The sequence below is a fragment of the Pinus tabuliformis genome, chromosome 8 (assembly GCF_031772625.1).
Source record: "Pinus tabuliformis cultivar Carrire ecotype Pingquan chromosome 8, CPIR1, whole genome shotgun sequence".
Classification (NCBI taxonomy): Eukaryota; Viridiplantae; Streptophyta; class Pinopsida; order Pinales; family Pinaceae; genus Pinus; species Pinus tabuliformis.
The window spans coordinates 559,056,962-559,074,576 of NC_142294.1; the positions used below are offsets into that span (position 1 = coordinate 559,056,962).

The 17,615-nt window shown below is 37.3% G+C and overlaps 1 protein-coding gene across 1 annotated transcript; it reads right to left on the minus strand.

Moving 5' to 3' along the window:
- Positions 1 to 213: 213 nt before the first annotated feature.
- Positions 214 to 1,326, minus strand: LOC149236690 (uncharacterized). Its single transcript, XM_089368999.1, has 2 exons — positions 1,142 to 1,326; positions 214 to 415 (listed from the first exon to the last, which is right to left on the minus strand). Exons 1-2 carry the CDS (start codon positions 1,324 to 1,326, stop codon positions 214 to 216), a joined length of 387 nt encoding a protein of 128 aa, XP_089225125.1.
- Between the last annotated feature and the right edge of the window lie 16,289 nt (positions 1,327 to 17,615).

Sequence of the window (17,615 nt, forward strand, 5' to 3'; positions counted from 1 at the left end):
AGTCCTTCAAAAGGTGCCTCCTAAGTCCAGATGACTTTGGAACATAGAGTCGGTTTCCAAAGAACAAGAACCCATCTCTAGAAAGAAATTTCGTGTCTTCCCCTCCTTTATCTGCTTCACTACATTCTGCGCCAAAGTATCGGTCTCAACACTTTCCTTGAGCTTATTTCGCATCTCTTCTGACGTCTGAATTCGACTCCTACTCCTTTCCACCTAATCTTCTCCTTCCAATGTTGCATGTTGTCCCTTCCTACTAAGGGCATCTGCTACCGCATTGTGTCTTCTCGGTCTATACTCGATAGTGATGTCGAATTCTACCAAGAAGTCCTGCCAACGAGCTTGCTTCGCAGAAATCTTCGGTTGTGATGAAAAATAACTTGTTGCAACGTTGTCAGTCTTGACAACAAACGACTTCCTAATCAGGTAATGCTTCCACACATGTAGACAGTGAATGATTGCAGTCATCTCCTTCTCATGGACCGGATACGTCCATTCTCTATCCTGCAACTTCCGACTCTCATACGCCACTAGATGCCCATCGTACATAAGAACCCCTCCTATGGAAAAATCTGAAGCATCTGTGTGTACCTAAAATGGTCTCTCGAAGTCAGGCAACTTCAGTATCGGTGTTGTAACCATCCTCTTCTTCAAATTATCAAATGTCTTTCGACATTTATCCATCCAATTCCACCTCTTGTATTTCTTCAATAGGTCTATCAGTGATGATGTTACCTTGGAGTACCCCTCTACAAACTTCCGTTGGTAGTTGGTCATGCCCAAAAACACCCTCATCTCATGGACATTCTTGAGTTCAACCCAGTCCTTGATCACCTTCACTCTGCTCGGCTCCATCTATATGTACCCTTGACCAACAATATGCCCAAGGAACAGAATCTCAGTCTGAGCGAACACACACTTAGACTTCTTCATGTACAACTAATTTGCCCTCAGTGCCTCGAACACCATCGCCAAGTGCTTCTTATTATCCTCCATGTTGTCACTATACACCACTATATCTTCCAAGTACACTACTACGAACGAATCCAGGTATGGTTGTAGGACATCATTCATCAAAGTGCAAAACGTAGCAGGAGCGTTACGCAACCCGAATGGCATAACAAGGAACTCAAAGCTACCATACCTTGTTACTATCGCGGTATTCTTCTTGTCTCCTTCAGCTATCCACACCTGATAATATCCATGCCTCAAATCCAGCTTGGAAAACACTCGAGCTTTCACAAGCTTGTCAAAGCAATCAGAAGCCAATGGTAGAGGAAACCTATTCCTTACCGTTTGCTTATTCAATGCATGGTAATCACAACACATCCGTAGCTCACTCGAAACCTTATTTTTCTAGAACAATACTGGAGCTCCATAGGGGGACCTTGAAGGTCTGATGAAACTTGCATTAGCTAACTCCTTTAGCTGTCATTTCAATTCCTCCAACTCAGGTCCTGACAACCGATAAGGTTCTTTAGCCGGGGGTTTCTTTCCTGGCTCAAGCTCAATTCTATGGTCCACTGCATGCCTTGGCGGAAGCTTCTTTGGTAGCTCATCAGGCATCAAATCTGCATATTTGGCCAGTACCTCAGAAATCTCGGCTGGAACAGGCATCCTCACTCCATCACCTTTGACTCCCTTGAACATCACCGCATATGTCTCCATATCTGACTCCTTCATAGCCTTCTCCAAACTCAGTGTAGAAACATGCCGCACCTTGACTTCCATTCTTTGCCTATGAGTGGGCAAAGTCCATGTTTGTGACTGTCCAACCAGCACCACCTCATCACAGAAGGGGACAACAATAGCCCTGTTGTCCTTCAAGAAATCTTGTCCAAGTATCATATCAAAGTCGTTCATCTCCATCAATGTGAAGTTCAATTGACCCTTTCAGTATTTTATCTGCACAGACACTTCATGTGCCAAACCCACCACTTTAGCTCTAGATTTCACTGCCTTGACTTCCACATTTGATGGGAAGATCATCAGTCCAAACTCTTTTTCCAACTGTGTCGTCATGAAGTTATGAGTGGCCCCCGTGTCCACCAAATCTTGAATGGTCTTGCCATGAACCATCAAGTCCACAAAACCCAGACTTTTCATCCACGATTTCTCCATAACTTTTCCCCGCATACATGTCTATTCTCTGCATTCATCAAGCAACAACTTTGCTACCTATGAACAAGCTCTGATACCACCTGTCATGCCCCCAATTCTTTTTTCGTTAAATTGGCCGGGTACGGAACCGCCTAAGTAATTAACACGGTCCATTGTTATCTTACTTTACGAACTATGCCTTAACATTCATCTTTATACATGAATAACATATTAATGTGTGGAATCCATTAATATCATAACAATATAAAACAGCAGCATGAACACATTCATATGCAAGTAAATCTTTTATTATATGAGAGAGAATTTCTACAAGTGACCAGGAGTATAACTCGACTGACGTTACAACCAAGTTGGGCACCCACCCGTGCAAGATAGCACGGTGGTCTCACCCTTCAACCAAACATACAATACATGAGCTCTTTATCAAGGCGGGCGGGTGCGCCCATGCACGACCCTCACCCGGATTACAACCCAAACTCATTCACAAGACTTAGTGGGTAGGCGCCTTTGCATGCCCTCCACCCACACCTTCAACCGCTTCCAACTTCGTGCAAGACTTGTGTAACCTGCCCGGCGACTGGGTGCATAACCTGCACCTTCTCTGCGACTATACTCCTTCACTCGCACCTTTGTTCGTTGGTTGAAGACCAATGCCAAGTTCGATGCCAAATGCCAAACTTCCATTGTATGTATATATGCTTCTTTGCGTGGAGTTATGCCCTTTGGCCGACCATCCAACTAACTCCCAACCATTGCGTCTTTACAAATGTTATGTCGTCCTCATGTGGTTAGCCTGCCCATGGCATGGGACCGCCACCCAACTCGCCCTCACGTTTGCCTTCATCCACGATCAACTTGTGTGACGAGCTCCCCAACTCGCCATATAAACACACAAGGCTCCAACTCATCTGCATAGGTGCCATGCCCTTGGTTGCCTCATGTTTTTTGCACTTAGTCACTTCACATTATGGGTGGAGCACGCGCTCGGTTGACTCGCCAACCGCAGGGAATTACACCGGCGCCTTCATCTGTGCCTTCACCCAAGATCGAGAACCTGTGTGTTTTATCACGTGCGGCCTTTGCCCAAGGTTGGGTGCATAGAGCTACGCCTTCCCTTCCTCGCTACGGCTTCACTTCTTACTGCGCACTTCTCCTTTTCTTGAGTTGATGACCAAAAGATCGATGTTCAAATGCCTCATGCCTTCATTCTATTTGTATGGATGGTTGGGTGAGTTGGCTGTCCAAGTCGACCCGTCCACCATGTAATGAAACACCCCTATGCATCGCAAATCCTTCATTTATGTTCATCGGCCTTTGCCAAGCTCGTAGGACAGCCCATGGGTGTGTTTGCATGCTTCCCCATGCCTTATAAACTCTCACTCTTCCTTCCTTACGCGTATTATAACATGTGTCTCCACGCACATTAAGCCAGAGCTCGCATTCCTTTGTTCAACCGCTCATTCACCAAGTTGAGCTGTCGCACTTCATGCCGGTGGGCGTGCCAAGGACCGTAGGTCCTTACAAAGGGGTCTCATACACCAATTTGGTGTCTATCTTGGCTATGATGATAGAGATTCTAAAAATATTGTTACCAGAAGGAATAGTGTTGAGATGGGAGTCTGCTGAAACCAGTTGTAGATCTAGAAGAATTTTGAAACTTGAAATGGTGGGCATGCATATGGACTCAGATGGGGCACTAGTTGATGAAAGAGAAGAATATGGAACATCTTCATCTCCATCCAGTCATTCATCTAAAGATGTGAATTCTGATGGTGTGCAAGAAAATACGAGTGATTCTGAATAGTTGTCTAAGACAGTTTATATAAGTGATGTTTGCATCGTATCTTGAAATAAAATGTTTGATTTCCATATGGTTTTAAATCAGAAGTTATGAGTCATTTTTATGTTGTTCGATTATATGTCTTAATTGTGATAATTTTTATTGTTTAGAATATCTACAATGCAACATTAAATTAGAGATATAATCTATGTTTCATTCAATATACAAATAATGACATTTTGATTCATTTAGTCATGTAATTTGTTCATAATGTCATGGTTTTTTAATTTTATCATTGAAAAAATTCCAATTTCTTTTGTATCTAGCATGTTATGGTTGAAAACATGTTGAATTTATACTTAGGAAAGAAAAATGTTATTCTACCAAAAAAATTAGTGTGTTTTTTCCTCATAAACAACTATTTTTTTGCACATAAAAATTCGGTTTTACTAGCATTTTTTAAAAATGTTGAAAATTGACCCTAAAAAAAAATCGTTGCTTTAGTATCAACACTTTTTCGTTTTCAAGGTTTTTTTTGCATGAAAATTTTGTTTTCACTGGAATTTTTAAAACATGTTCAAAATTGATCCTAAAGAAAACCCATCGTTCCAGTATACACACTTTTCGTTTTTAGCATTGTTTTTGATGTTTTTTTAGGTTTTTTTTACGAGAGTTCCCATTTTGAGTTTATAGTTCCCGTTTCAAAGTTTACATTGTTATCCTTCCAAATCTTGATAAAGACAATAAAACATCCCTTGAATCTCATGTATATAGAAAGTCTAATAGATATTATTGAGAAAAAAAATATCCCAATAGAGACAAAAAATCTAAGAGGTCTAATAGTAGTACATATGTAGAAGATGATCTTGAAACTAGTAAGTTCATTAATCCATGACTATAAGGTCATTGGCATCATCATAATCATTTACATCATATTCATTATCGTCATCATCACCACAATTGTCGTCATCCTTATTGTCATCATAATCACCATTCATGTCATTGTCATCATCATCATCATCATCATCATGATTATGGACATTGTCGTCAATTGTTCATAATTATAGGCGTCATACAAAATATAATCAACTCAAAAAATGTTATGAGTGCTAGAAAAAGGTTGTTAGGACACATGATATATGCAAGAGAAATAACAACTCTATTTTTGAGAGATGATCGATGATCATCATCATCACTACCATTATCATCATCATTATAATCTTCATCATCCCCATCATCATAATTAATGTAATTTCTATCATCATTGTTGTCATCGTTTTCATGGACATCGTCATCATCATTCATGCCATTATTGTTGTTGATGATGACCAAGATGAAAATAATGATAATGATGACTTGGAAGATGACGCCAAAGATAATGATTATGATTATGACCATGACAAGATTTAAAACTTGGGAATATTGGTCAAGGTCATTAGCATCATCATCATCGTCATCATCATCATCCAGATCAAAATTCATGTCATCTTCATAATCTTCATTATAATCATTGTCATAATTATTGACATTGTCATCAGTTTTTCATAATTGTTAATGTAATAAGAAATATAATTAATGCAAAAAATATGATGAGTGTTGGAAAAGGGATGCAAAAGTGAACAAAAAAGATGGGGGCAAAATAGATGTAAAATTGGATGAAGAGTGGACACAACATAAGTAGATGCAAAATAAGACAGAAAAATTGACACACGAGTGGATGAAAAAGTAGATGCAATATTTGATGCAAATTTGGACACAAAATAGGATTGAAACATGGATGCAAAAGTCAAAGAAATTATTGCAGCAATAGTAGGCATAAAACTTAGCATGAATTGTGGTGAAACAAATGTGGATACAATAATGAATGCAAAAAGGGACACAAAATTGGATGACAAAAGGAGGCAAAATTGGATGAAAAAAGCGATGTAAACATGGGTACAATAGTGGACACAAAATTAGATGCAAAATTGGACACATCACAAGTGGATGTAAAAGTAGATGCAAAATGGGATGCAAAAACATAAACGATATTTGATACAAAATTGGATAGAAAAGAGGATGCAAATGTAGATGAAAAAGTGGAAGCAAATGTGGGTTGTAATGGTAGGCACAATATATGACACAAATTGTGTTACAAAAAAAGTGGATGAGAAAGTGGATGTAATAACAGACACAAAAAAAGATGCAAACTTAGATGCAAGACACAACAAAATTGGATACAAAATTGGATGAAAAATATGGATGCAATGGAAGTAGATGAAAAAGAAGATACAAAATGAGACACAAAACCCAACACAAAAGTCGATGCAAAAATAGATGCAAAGAGGATGTGAATATGGATGCAAAATTGGAAGAAAATGTGGCTACAACAGTAAGTGAAAAACATGGCACAAATTGTGGCACAACAAAAGTGGATGTAATAATAGATGAAAAAGAAGAAGAAAATGAAGATACAAAATAAGATGTAAAAATGGATGAAAAAGTGAACGTAAACATGGGTGCAACAATGGATGCAAAATAGGATGCAAAAGTTGATGCAACGAAATTCAATGCAAAAGTAGATGCAATATGGGACACAAAACCTTATGGAAATTTTGACACAAAAGTGGATACAAAAAGGGATACAAAAATATATGTAAAATTCAATGAAAACTTAGATGTATATGAGGATGAAACTGTGGATGAAAAATTAGAAGCAAAATTAGAAGCAAAATTGGGTGCAAAGGGAGGTGTCAAACTAGGTGCAAATTATGGCACAAGAAAATTAGATGCAATAGTGGACATAATCACAGATGAAAAAGAGGATGTAAATACGGATGAAAAACAATATGCAAAAGTGGATGCCACAAAATTAGATGCAAAATTAGATGCAGAACTAGACACAAACTCGATGTAAAACTTGGCGCAAAGGGGATGCAAAAGTTGATGCAAGTGTAGGTGCAAATAGTGGATGTGATAGAGAATGAAAAAGTTGGTGAAACAAAATTAGGTGTCAAACTTGATGCAAAAGATGGTGCAAAGAACAACAGAAAACTTAGCATAAAACTTGATGCAAAACCTATTACAATACGTGGTGCTAAACTTAATGTAAGACTTGGTACAAAACTCAATGAAAACTTTGTATCAAGTTTTGCACCATATTTGATAAATTGACACAAATAGCACCAAAAATGGGCTCTAGATGAAAAAAGGAATCAAAAAGGGACATTAATTACATGGTTTTATTGTAGTGTTTTTTTTTTCTAGTTAAGACTAACCTAAGTACCCCCGAGGGATTTGAACCGGTGACCTATCGCAAGGAGTGCCTTAACAGCGCACCCATTCACCGTCAATCCAAAGCCCCGTGGGCGGTTTTATTGTAGTGTTAGTAGAAGAAGAAAAATCAATTGAAAACAAATTTCAATCTATTCTAGATTGGGAAAAGAAATTTCAATCTAATGAAATTCCAAAAGTGTCTAAGAGAGATAAAAGATTGATGCTTGCATCCTTATGTCATAGGGAGAAAGAGGAAAAATAAATCAGAGCATGGATACAAACAACATATGAGTAATGTTTAACAATTTGGGAAAAAGGAACAACCCTTATAGAATAATTTGACGTATCAAATGCCAAGGCATTAAAGGAAGTAGTTCCAGGAGAATTAAAATAGTCTATGGAAGATCTTGTTGTCAAGGACCAGGTATAAATAAAATTATTAAAGTTTGGAAACATGAAACTTTCCAAAAAAAAATTACAACTTCCTTTTGAACAAATAAAGCTTATTGAAAAATTTAAGGTCAAATATCAAAAGAATAAGAAAGAGATCGAAGGATTGATTTCCAGCTACCAGGTCAACATCAATCAATTTCCTTCCATTTATTTCTCTATAATATACTAGATATATTCACAATGGGAAACTCATATCCAAGTACATGCACCTCACCTGCTACTTAGTGTGAATTACGAAGATTATGAAGATGAGGAAATGATGTTTGTTTCTCTGCCAAATATCAATTGAACAAACATACAATTTTTATTTTCAGAATTAAGTATTTACTTTCAGAAAGTCTGTTGATTTTCTTGTTCCAAGACTTATCTTATTATTTTTAGCATTTATAGGCCCTTATGCATTGGTGCAAAGGATCAAGAATCAATGAATACTACAAACTTGAATGTTTTTAATCAATTTTCAAGTGTCAACTTTTTTGAAGATCATTTCCAGTATTAATGTGTGATGAGATATGAGATTTATGTCGGCATATCATTTTAATTACTTAATAAATTCCTTTGATATTACTCTAGGAATTATGTTATTTCATCTTGAATGAATATTTGATAATTTTGTTTAACATTTCTTATAACAGTCTTGCAATCTACATCGTTTTATCATCAGGAATTTAAAAATTGTTAATTTACTTATTACTAGTTGATCATTGCAACATAGTATTCAAAGGTTAGGATATTTTCTCTCATTTATGAGATAGAAATTGTTATTTATTTACTTTAGACTGTGCTTTCATACATATTTAAGAAAATACTAAAAATTTGGTTTGAATAGGATGAAAACCTGTTTTTTTTTTTTGGATGTTTTTATTTAAATTTTCAACCGAAACTTATTAGTACAATTTTCTAGATTCAATTCAAGATAGGATTTTAAATAACATGATATTTCACATGGTATTATGATCATTTAAATCCTTTAATTGTTGCTCTTTATATTGTAGTAAATAATTGTAACACACTATGTTCATATTTTGTAAATTATTAGAATATATTACACATTTTTCTTACTCTAATTTTAGTTTTAGATAGGAAACTAGACCTTTGTTACAGAGAGTATATGACCACACCAAATGAAAAAATTATAATTGGAACTTTGATTGGGAAAATACTCAATCGTTGCACGAGGATTTTTTTCCAACTATTAACAATTTCTTATGTAAATTGGATGCAAGCATATCAGTTGTTCGAGTCATGATTGTCACTTGATCCTTGATGACATTGGTATTGCTTATAATATACTCGAATCATCTATTTCTTGTTATAATGTTTCTACTTTTATATAGCATAATTGAGTTAATATTATTTTCAATAGTGTTCTGTAAGTTTCCCCAAGAGGGTACATTGCATTGGCTTTTGTTGCAGTATTGTTAGTTGTAATTTCTCTGTGTCATTGTGTCCATAAAAAAAATTACATCTATGAGATGGAGCATGAAGTGATTTTTTATTTAATGTTGAACCTGGGATGGACACTGGGAATGCCCAAAGTTCCAGCGAAACTGTTCTTATATACATAACTAGCACAAGGAGTTGTGACAATATTTCCACATTTTGTCAAAAGGTTCCTTTTGATTCACCATGTCCTTGTATTCATCTACATCAAGTATTTAGATGTGATTATAACTGCAACTAGATAACTCTTCTTATTTAGCCGTGTTGATACCAAAGAAAAAAAAATGTAGAAATGGATTGCTTGGTATGGGTATATAGACAAACAAACATGAAATGTGTTCTTTGAGAATCAGTTACTGAAATTCCAAAAATACTTTATAGTTTAAAATAACATATACACTCATGATATCAATACTTGACTTGAGACTCAAGAAAATAATTGCAATTGTGCATGCAGTATCGTATTTTGACAGCTTCTTAGACAAAGCCAAATCTAGTCTTATTTATTTGTTCTTTATATCGAGTTAGTTGAGTATAAAGTTCCTTAATCTTCTCATTACTTGTGTCAAAACTCTTGTTTATATGTATGCATAGGAAACACAAATAAAATAATTAAACTCATATGTGTTTCCTACAAGTTATCATCTAAAAGAGAATTTTCAAGATATATGTATGTAACAACTTGTTTAATAGGATATGCTACACTTCTGATCTTGAAATACATATCTATTGGTTTCAAATAAGTTAAATATGTAAAAATAATGACAAGAAGAAATTAATTGCCTATTCTTGAAATATTTTCCAAACGAATTAAAAAAAAATTACACTCTGGACAACAGTCTTGAATTATTCCCCAAACCAATTAAAAAAATGTCTTACACTATGGGTAGTAGCTTAAAGGGTTCGAGGGGGCTCCTGCTCTATATTTTTCTTTAAGGAAAACATAATCAATAGCTTCTCTGATACATAAAATTTCATGAAAAATGGGAAACACATGGATAAATGTGCATTTCCGTCCTTATCTTTCTTAGGCACAGAGGATGGAGAACACCAAGTGCATTTTACCACGCGATGTTCCACCATGACCCCACCAATTCACCCAATAGGCATATGGTCGGGGCATACACGTCTCTTAGTTCACGATTTCATCTCGCTCCTGACTCCCAACTCCAAACCTAGTCGGGGTGGGCTCATCTTGTAGCTCGTAACTTCGGATTTCCCCAACCATGTAACTCCCGACCTTCAACCCAGTCCATTCGACATATTACGTGCACATTCTTCCACTGTGCATACGGATTGACCTCCTGACCTCTAACTAAGTCATGTTCCCCCTACTTTTGTTATTCTATTATCCAAGTAATATGTCGTTATCTAGTGTCTCAGTTATCGACCTTGCTACATGTGCCCCACAAGTAATCCATGTGGGATTACCAATCATGTAAGAGGATAATATGGTTGGTCCAATCGAAATATTTCCCACCCATGGTCCCAACTAAAACATGATAAGCCTTAACCAATCCTTTCTTTAAGTTCAGGGTTTCACCCCTTTGTTCCATAATAAATGCTCTTCGAGTAGGGAATTCCTCGCAGGGCAGCATAGACGCTCCTACATCTCTTATCTACCTTGCTTGCCACTTTCCAACTATTCTAGAATTCTCACAAACTCTCCAAGAAACTCCTCGAGGGTGCTCATGGATAGTCAGAGCATTTGGCTATTGGCAAGGGCTCGTGGCCCTCATCATCAAATTCCATGTGGTGGGAATGGAGGCTTCTGCACCACCAAGGATAAAGCCTATGGAAGTACACCAACAGGGCATGATTAGACCCATGATACTCCCTTTTTGTTTTGCATAATGTTTTCCTATCGACACAACACTTTGTAAACACATACCCTAATGTGAACATTGACCAAATCTTGTCAACAAACAATCTTTCTTATAAATTTGTACATTAATACAAAGAGTCTCAGAACCCATTTCTTCTAACTCATCATGGTTTGGAACTGGGATAGATCATTGAGCTCATTAACTTCAGTTATTGAATTATGTATGCTACCTTTAATCATTTAGCAACATTGTTATGGGACTTTTTCCCACTCTAAACTTCAGACATTATGTGATTACCATTGTTTAGGATATTAACTTATTTACTTTTCATGTAAGCACAACAAACATGTACCCATAAATTTTCAAATCCACAATAAATATACAAATAATGGAAATATCACCTCACAATTGCATCACAGATATATGTGCAATAGAACATGTTGTAGTGCTTCTTTATCCATCTCTATTATAATGACAATGCAAAATAACCCATTAAATTCAAAAAGTAATCATACAATATTTATATTTTTGTCTACAAAAAAACTAAGTCTGGGACTACAAATATCCACCCAACAATATACTGATGCATCCACTGTTACTTGCATTTATAACATTCGAGTCAAATTCCAAAGTCTGGAGGGATTTTTGCTATTGGGACTACACTCCAACTATCATATGTGCTAGAGTGTTATAGACATATTTGGGCACTGCAACCCCAATTATATATGTCGATGAACCAAGCACTCTTTAACCCCTAAAAGTGTTGTTTCATACCCTAAAGGATCATGGTCAACTGATTACCTCATTTCCCAGAAGTTCCACCTGAAAAACCACTCAGAACTGGCCAAAAAAGGACCATACTGACTACTCCTTGGTCAAGGTGCGATGCATACTGAAGAGGGCTTCTATGGGGTGTGATGAGTGAGAATGGACAAATGTCTGAGGTAGTTTGCTAAGTGGATGCTCATGGAATCTTCTAGAAACTTCCTCTGTGACACTTACCTCTCTGAATTCACCTAGGGATGAGTAAGAGATCCAAGAAATCTCCAAGTGGAACTAAGAACTACAAGTGGAATGAAACTAATCAAAAACCCAGAGCTGACTCACACCTGTGCAAATATCTATAAATGGATCCCTCATCTGAGAGATCTAGGAGGCTGAAATTTTGTAATTTGTAAAGAAGTGTTGTTAGTTTGTCTTTGAGAAGAAGCATTGTATTGTTGGGTGATCTTGCTTTTCATGAGGTGAAGAGGGCTTTGATGCTGGGAGGATTATGCTGGATTAGACAGTTGGGTTGTAATCCTCTCTTCTACTATTAATAAAGTTTTTTTAGTTTTCCTCCATACAATCGTGTATTTGTGAATCTTGTTATTTGTGAATGCAATTGTATGGTCAATGTATTTCTGATTCTACATTGTTTATGATATTATAGATCAAGATGCTTTGATAGTGTTATGTTACTTTGTCTCTACATGTATTCTCTAAAGTGGGACAAGTAGGAGAGGAGTTGCAATCTCTATCAAGGGAGAGAGGAATCAAGCCAGGAGTCAAGTGGAAGATCCAAGTTGGCCCCCTTTGCTTCTCTCTTATCTATCATACATAAAGGAAATTGCAAAGTTCTTTGATTGTTTGTTTCTAAGATAGCTACCCATCTTAGTGGGACTAGTAGTTCGAAAAGACACTAGTTTTCCTGGAAACAAAATGGCGACTCCGCTAGGGAGTGAATACTTTGTTTGTTTGTTATTGTTGCTTTCTTTATAAGCTACAGACAGAGCCTAGAGTTAGCCAGATAGCCTTCGAACTTCTCTTGCTATGCAATTGCAAAGTAGATGAATGCTACTTCAGTCAATCTTCGGGATAGTTTATGAACTGAACCTCTGACTTACAAGCATACTAAATGCCCTTGTGGTAGATCAAATAACCTCTTAAGATCATACCCCTATACTTTGCTTTTACTGTCCATCATAGCTCAGCTTAAATCACTGAACTTAGCTGCAAATTTTGATCAAAAACCCAACTCAGTTTCGCTCCCTGGCCCATGTGTTGCAGGTGAGATGCATCCCTGTTTCCTTGAAGGACAGGTGCGATGACTAAGTGATACTGTATCTCTCTTTGAAATTTTAGTTTTTCCTCCTTGTTTTCAGCTCTATTTAGTAGTTTTGCTACTCACGGTCAGTATCTCACTGCTAAAGCCTCTTTCCTTTACATTATTCAGCCTCCATTGATTAGGATTAGTAAATGTTTTTATGTATTTGTCTATCATCTACTATCCTTCGTCAAAAGTAGCCTAAATCAAACTATCGTTTTTGATGCAAAAGTGTCATAACTGTCATTTTGAGTCAAAAATAAGAGTGTCGTAAAGTCTTCCTCCTCTAGATATTTGATTGTACTTTTTCCATTGTATTTGATTTGAATTGTTAATATTTAAAGTGTCAAAAACAATTTTCTATTCGAAGTCGAAAAGTGTCGTTTTATTCTTCCTTTCATTTTGAAAAGAAATTGTCGAAGTGTCACTTTGAAGAAAATAGTTCAGATCTGTATTTAGTTTTCCTTTTTGGCATCCTCACATTAAGGAAGCGAAAAAACAAATACATGAATTTTCATTTGCATTTAGACTGTATGCAGAAAATGATTTGGGAAAAGTGCATTTAGTGTGTGCTCTTTGCTCTTTGTCAAAATAATCGTTATCTTCTTTACTTAGTAGCTAGGATTTTCATTGCTAAAAGAAAACAAATGACTGTTTATCATTTTAGATTGCATATTTAGGAATTTTACATCTACATCACGCGATGAACCTTGAAAAGAAAACTTCTAAGCAAGATCAACTCTAAAATAAATCTCAATGAAAATAACAACTACTTTGGAACCTAATGCAACACATCTAGAAGTCTAGGCTAGAGACATATTCCGACATCGTAAAACCTGGTAACTATCATTTTCATTGAAGGTTGGGTGATTCCTCCTCTTTGATATAACAAGTGCTAGTATGGACTTCTGCTCCCTGTACCGTCGAGTATATATTGGGAGACCACAATAGGCTAATATCCTTTATCTATAGCAAGCCATGTCTGCTGCACTATCGATCACGATGCACTGAACACAACATTCAGGAAGATTGACTATCGTATAGAAGTCCTTGGTAATTTCTCTTTAATTTACCACCAAGGTGTATATTATAGTTTTGCGATTGGTTTGGTAATCCCTCTGTCTAGATTTCCAGAGTAGTCACTTTTGTTCCTTTTCGACTCCTTAAAGGAAAAGGTCCATCTGAGCACTTGTCACTTCAGGCTCATTAAAAATCAAAGGAAACTAGAGTCATCTTTAGCTTTTTCTCGACTCTTAAAAATTGAAAAAGCAAAGTTGTATCAAAATGTCATTAAAATTTATTTAATTCGGAACAACATCCTTGTTCCTTCGTTGACCTTAGGTTGAGGTAATGGAGTCCACCAATCAAGGAATCCCTTTTGGGGGGAATCGTAGTCCTTTCTCTTCTTGGGGAGATATTGGTGCTCCATATATGGCCACATTTTCTCTTTCGGGAATCACAATTGGCCTGCCGGTATGCCTATTCTCAACCTCTGTCATTCAAAATACCGTGATTCCTCAACAATCGAATCAGAAACCAGATGATATTGACGTTTTCCCTTCACCTTCTACTTCGTTTGTTTCTCCCTCCCCTTCTTCCTCTTCACTTGGTGAAACTAGTGATACTAAAAACCAAGTGGCTGAGAAGAAGAAGTCAGCTAAGCAATGGGGCAACCATGAATCATCTAGTGAAAATCCACACACCAAACTTTCCAAGCACAGATCTCCATGCATAATTTGCAAGGGATACCACCTTCAACGAGATTGTCCTTTCATTCCACGGATCTTGAGAGAATGGTCTCCCCGTTCACACCATACGGTGTCATCAACCTTTGGCGACCATGTTGACAGCACACCATTAACTGGTGAAAATGAAGTCAATGGACAAAAAGGACAGGTTAGATTTCCATGTAGGTTACGTGAAGGTGATCATGCTCTTCACTGTTGTCTTTTTTTGGATGAAGCCAAAAGTGTCTTGGATAACCATCCTGCTTCGCCATAGTGACTCCCACCTCGATACAAGAAACTCGTACCAAGTCCATTGCTAGTTGAAAACCCGACTGATGTAACTCAATCATCGGTCGAAGTGCCTATCATTGAAAGTAGACTTTCTGAGTCCATACTAAACCAAAGTCAACAAGTCGAGATGGCAGTCGACCCTGTCTTGCCTTTAGAAGGTCCACCTTCAGACGATACAATTTCCAAATAGAATGAGAACAATACTATCCAAATTCTTTTTGTTAGTACAGAGTATGATGAACTTGGGGACAATTCACCTATTCCTTTACAATAGGAGGAAAGTCCCCCAGTTCAAGGGGTTCATTCAGTCATTTATTTAGCACCCCCTCCAAGCAATCTAGTCGTTTCCTTCAATTGGAATCAACTAGCGAGACCCCGCCTTCCATCTAATGTACCATTCCGAATCATAGTACAAGTTTACAAAATTATCGTGTCTGGCACTATCATAGAGGAAGGGGCTTCAGTGAGTATCCTTTCCTCAACTGCTTGGAAAGTTTTTGGTTCGCCATTGCTTTTGCCTGAGACACAAAATTTGTTAGGCTTTAACAAAGGAACCAGTCAACTGTTAGGGATCCTTCCGAAGTTGCCATAAATTTGAAAACGAAAACCGTTCACTTGAATGTGATGGTATTCCAAGGGCCATTAGATTACAATCTACTCCTTGGGTGTGACTATATTTATAGCATGGAAGTTATTATTTCCACACTCTTTTGAGTGATGTGTTTCCTACATGAAGGAAAAGTGGTACAGCTTATCGACCAACTTTCATCTCCCGGTTCAAGTATAGCTACAAGTCAAACATCATCCCTGAATGGTCTCTTTGTGTCAATAATGTCTCTTCAACCTTCGTTTCATCCACCTAATTACCACGAGTATTCCAGTGAATGTAACGAAGCTTAGGGGGCAAGCACCCTGGTCTGCTTTGGCAAGCAAACGTAGCTGAAAAGATAAGTTTCCCGACAAGGTATGTGATTGGAAGCTCACACCATTCACCTTTGTCTATTTCGATGGACAAAGCCAAGGAAGTGTTTTTTTCTAACCACTGAGAGAAATAATCCTACCTAACTACAGGTACTTCCATATGGTGACAGAGAGACTCTCCTTTTCTCAATACCTAGGGGCATGCAAACCTTTTTATGCAAGTGAAAAATGACCAATTTCATTTTTTAGCTTTTTAGCATTTTTATCATTTTAGTGTAAACTCCTTAGGTTAGGCAGTTGGTCCAGAAACGTCTGCACACCAGATGGACCAAAGGAAGGGTTGTGTCGAAAGACAAAACCATCCTACCTAATCTCAGTAGTCCCTTAGCTTTTAGTGTAGTTAGCTTTGTAGTTTGGTCATTTCTAGCCTACATAAAAAGGCAATGAGAAAAGTTATGCATGGTGCACGCTCATTAAAAAATGAACCTATCAATGAGAGACATCTCTAAACGACTGGAATGAGCAATGTTTCTGCAAGGTTCAAGCTTGTTAAAAAATAAACCTGCTAATGAGCAATGTTTCCACAAGGTTCAAGCTCGTTAAAAAATAAACCCGGCACTGAGAACATGTTAACGCAGGGTTCAAGCTCATTAAAAAATAAACCCACCTTTAGTAAATGACCTCTGTGATTTCCATGCTATCAGAATTTTAAGCCTTGGTTGTGTTCTTCCATCTCCTGCATTCTTTTGGCCAATCATACGCTTCCACTTGATTGTTTACCCTTTTGAGGAACAGCTACGATGAGTGGTTCTGTTAGCCACCCTCTTCACACTGCCATGTATTGAGAAGTTCCAAACTTACCTGGAACCAGTTGCTACCTAAAAGCACCACTCGTTCCTAAAAAACGAGTCTCTTTTAAGCTCTTTTTAGACTCATTAAATATGAAAATATTACTGAGCTGCTAGCCTTTCCAGCTCGTTAAAGTAAGGGGAAGCGCCATCCCTCCTCTACATTTTAATCTTTTTGGACCTGAGGGATCATCCCACAAAAAGATCGAGTGTTTGTATTTTTCGGCTCACTAAAGGAATCGAAAAGACATCCCTTTCGTATTATTTTATACTTTTTCAGACTTAAGGGATTATGCTATGAAAAAGGATTGCTCAAGTTTCCTTTTCATCCCTTTTCAAACTCTCTAAACATGAAAAGGACTGAGTTATCCTTGTCGTTAAAGTCCTTAAAACAATAACGACAAACTTGTCCACCCAGACAAGAACGAGTTTCATTGTCGTTAGGCTCGCTAAAACATAGCAACAGGTTTGCCCAAAGGGAAAATTATAGAACAAGCATATGTTATCCTCCTCAAGCTTGAAAAAAATAAAGAGGTACTGGTTAGCAATGACCGGGAAAAAAACGGAAGAAAACTTGAATAACTTCATTGGCAGCAGGTCGCTCTTGAACATGACACTTTCACTCCATCACCATGATTAAGTCGGGTTGGATTATTCTGTTCATAGGTCATATCACTATTGGTCCTCCACACCATCCATCTTTTGGGGTTGACTCTACCAATCCATCCCAGTGTCACCGAAATGTTCAAGAGAAGTCATTTAGAGAATTAACCACCCAGCTAACGCCTCATCCACTACAATACGTTCACCCTCCATTTTTCATGGCCGCCATTCCTTAATCTCATATCATCATATCATTTTCACCTC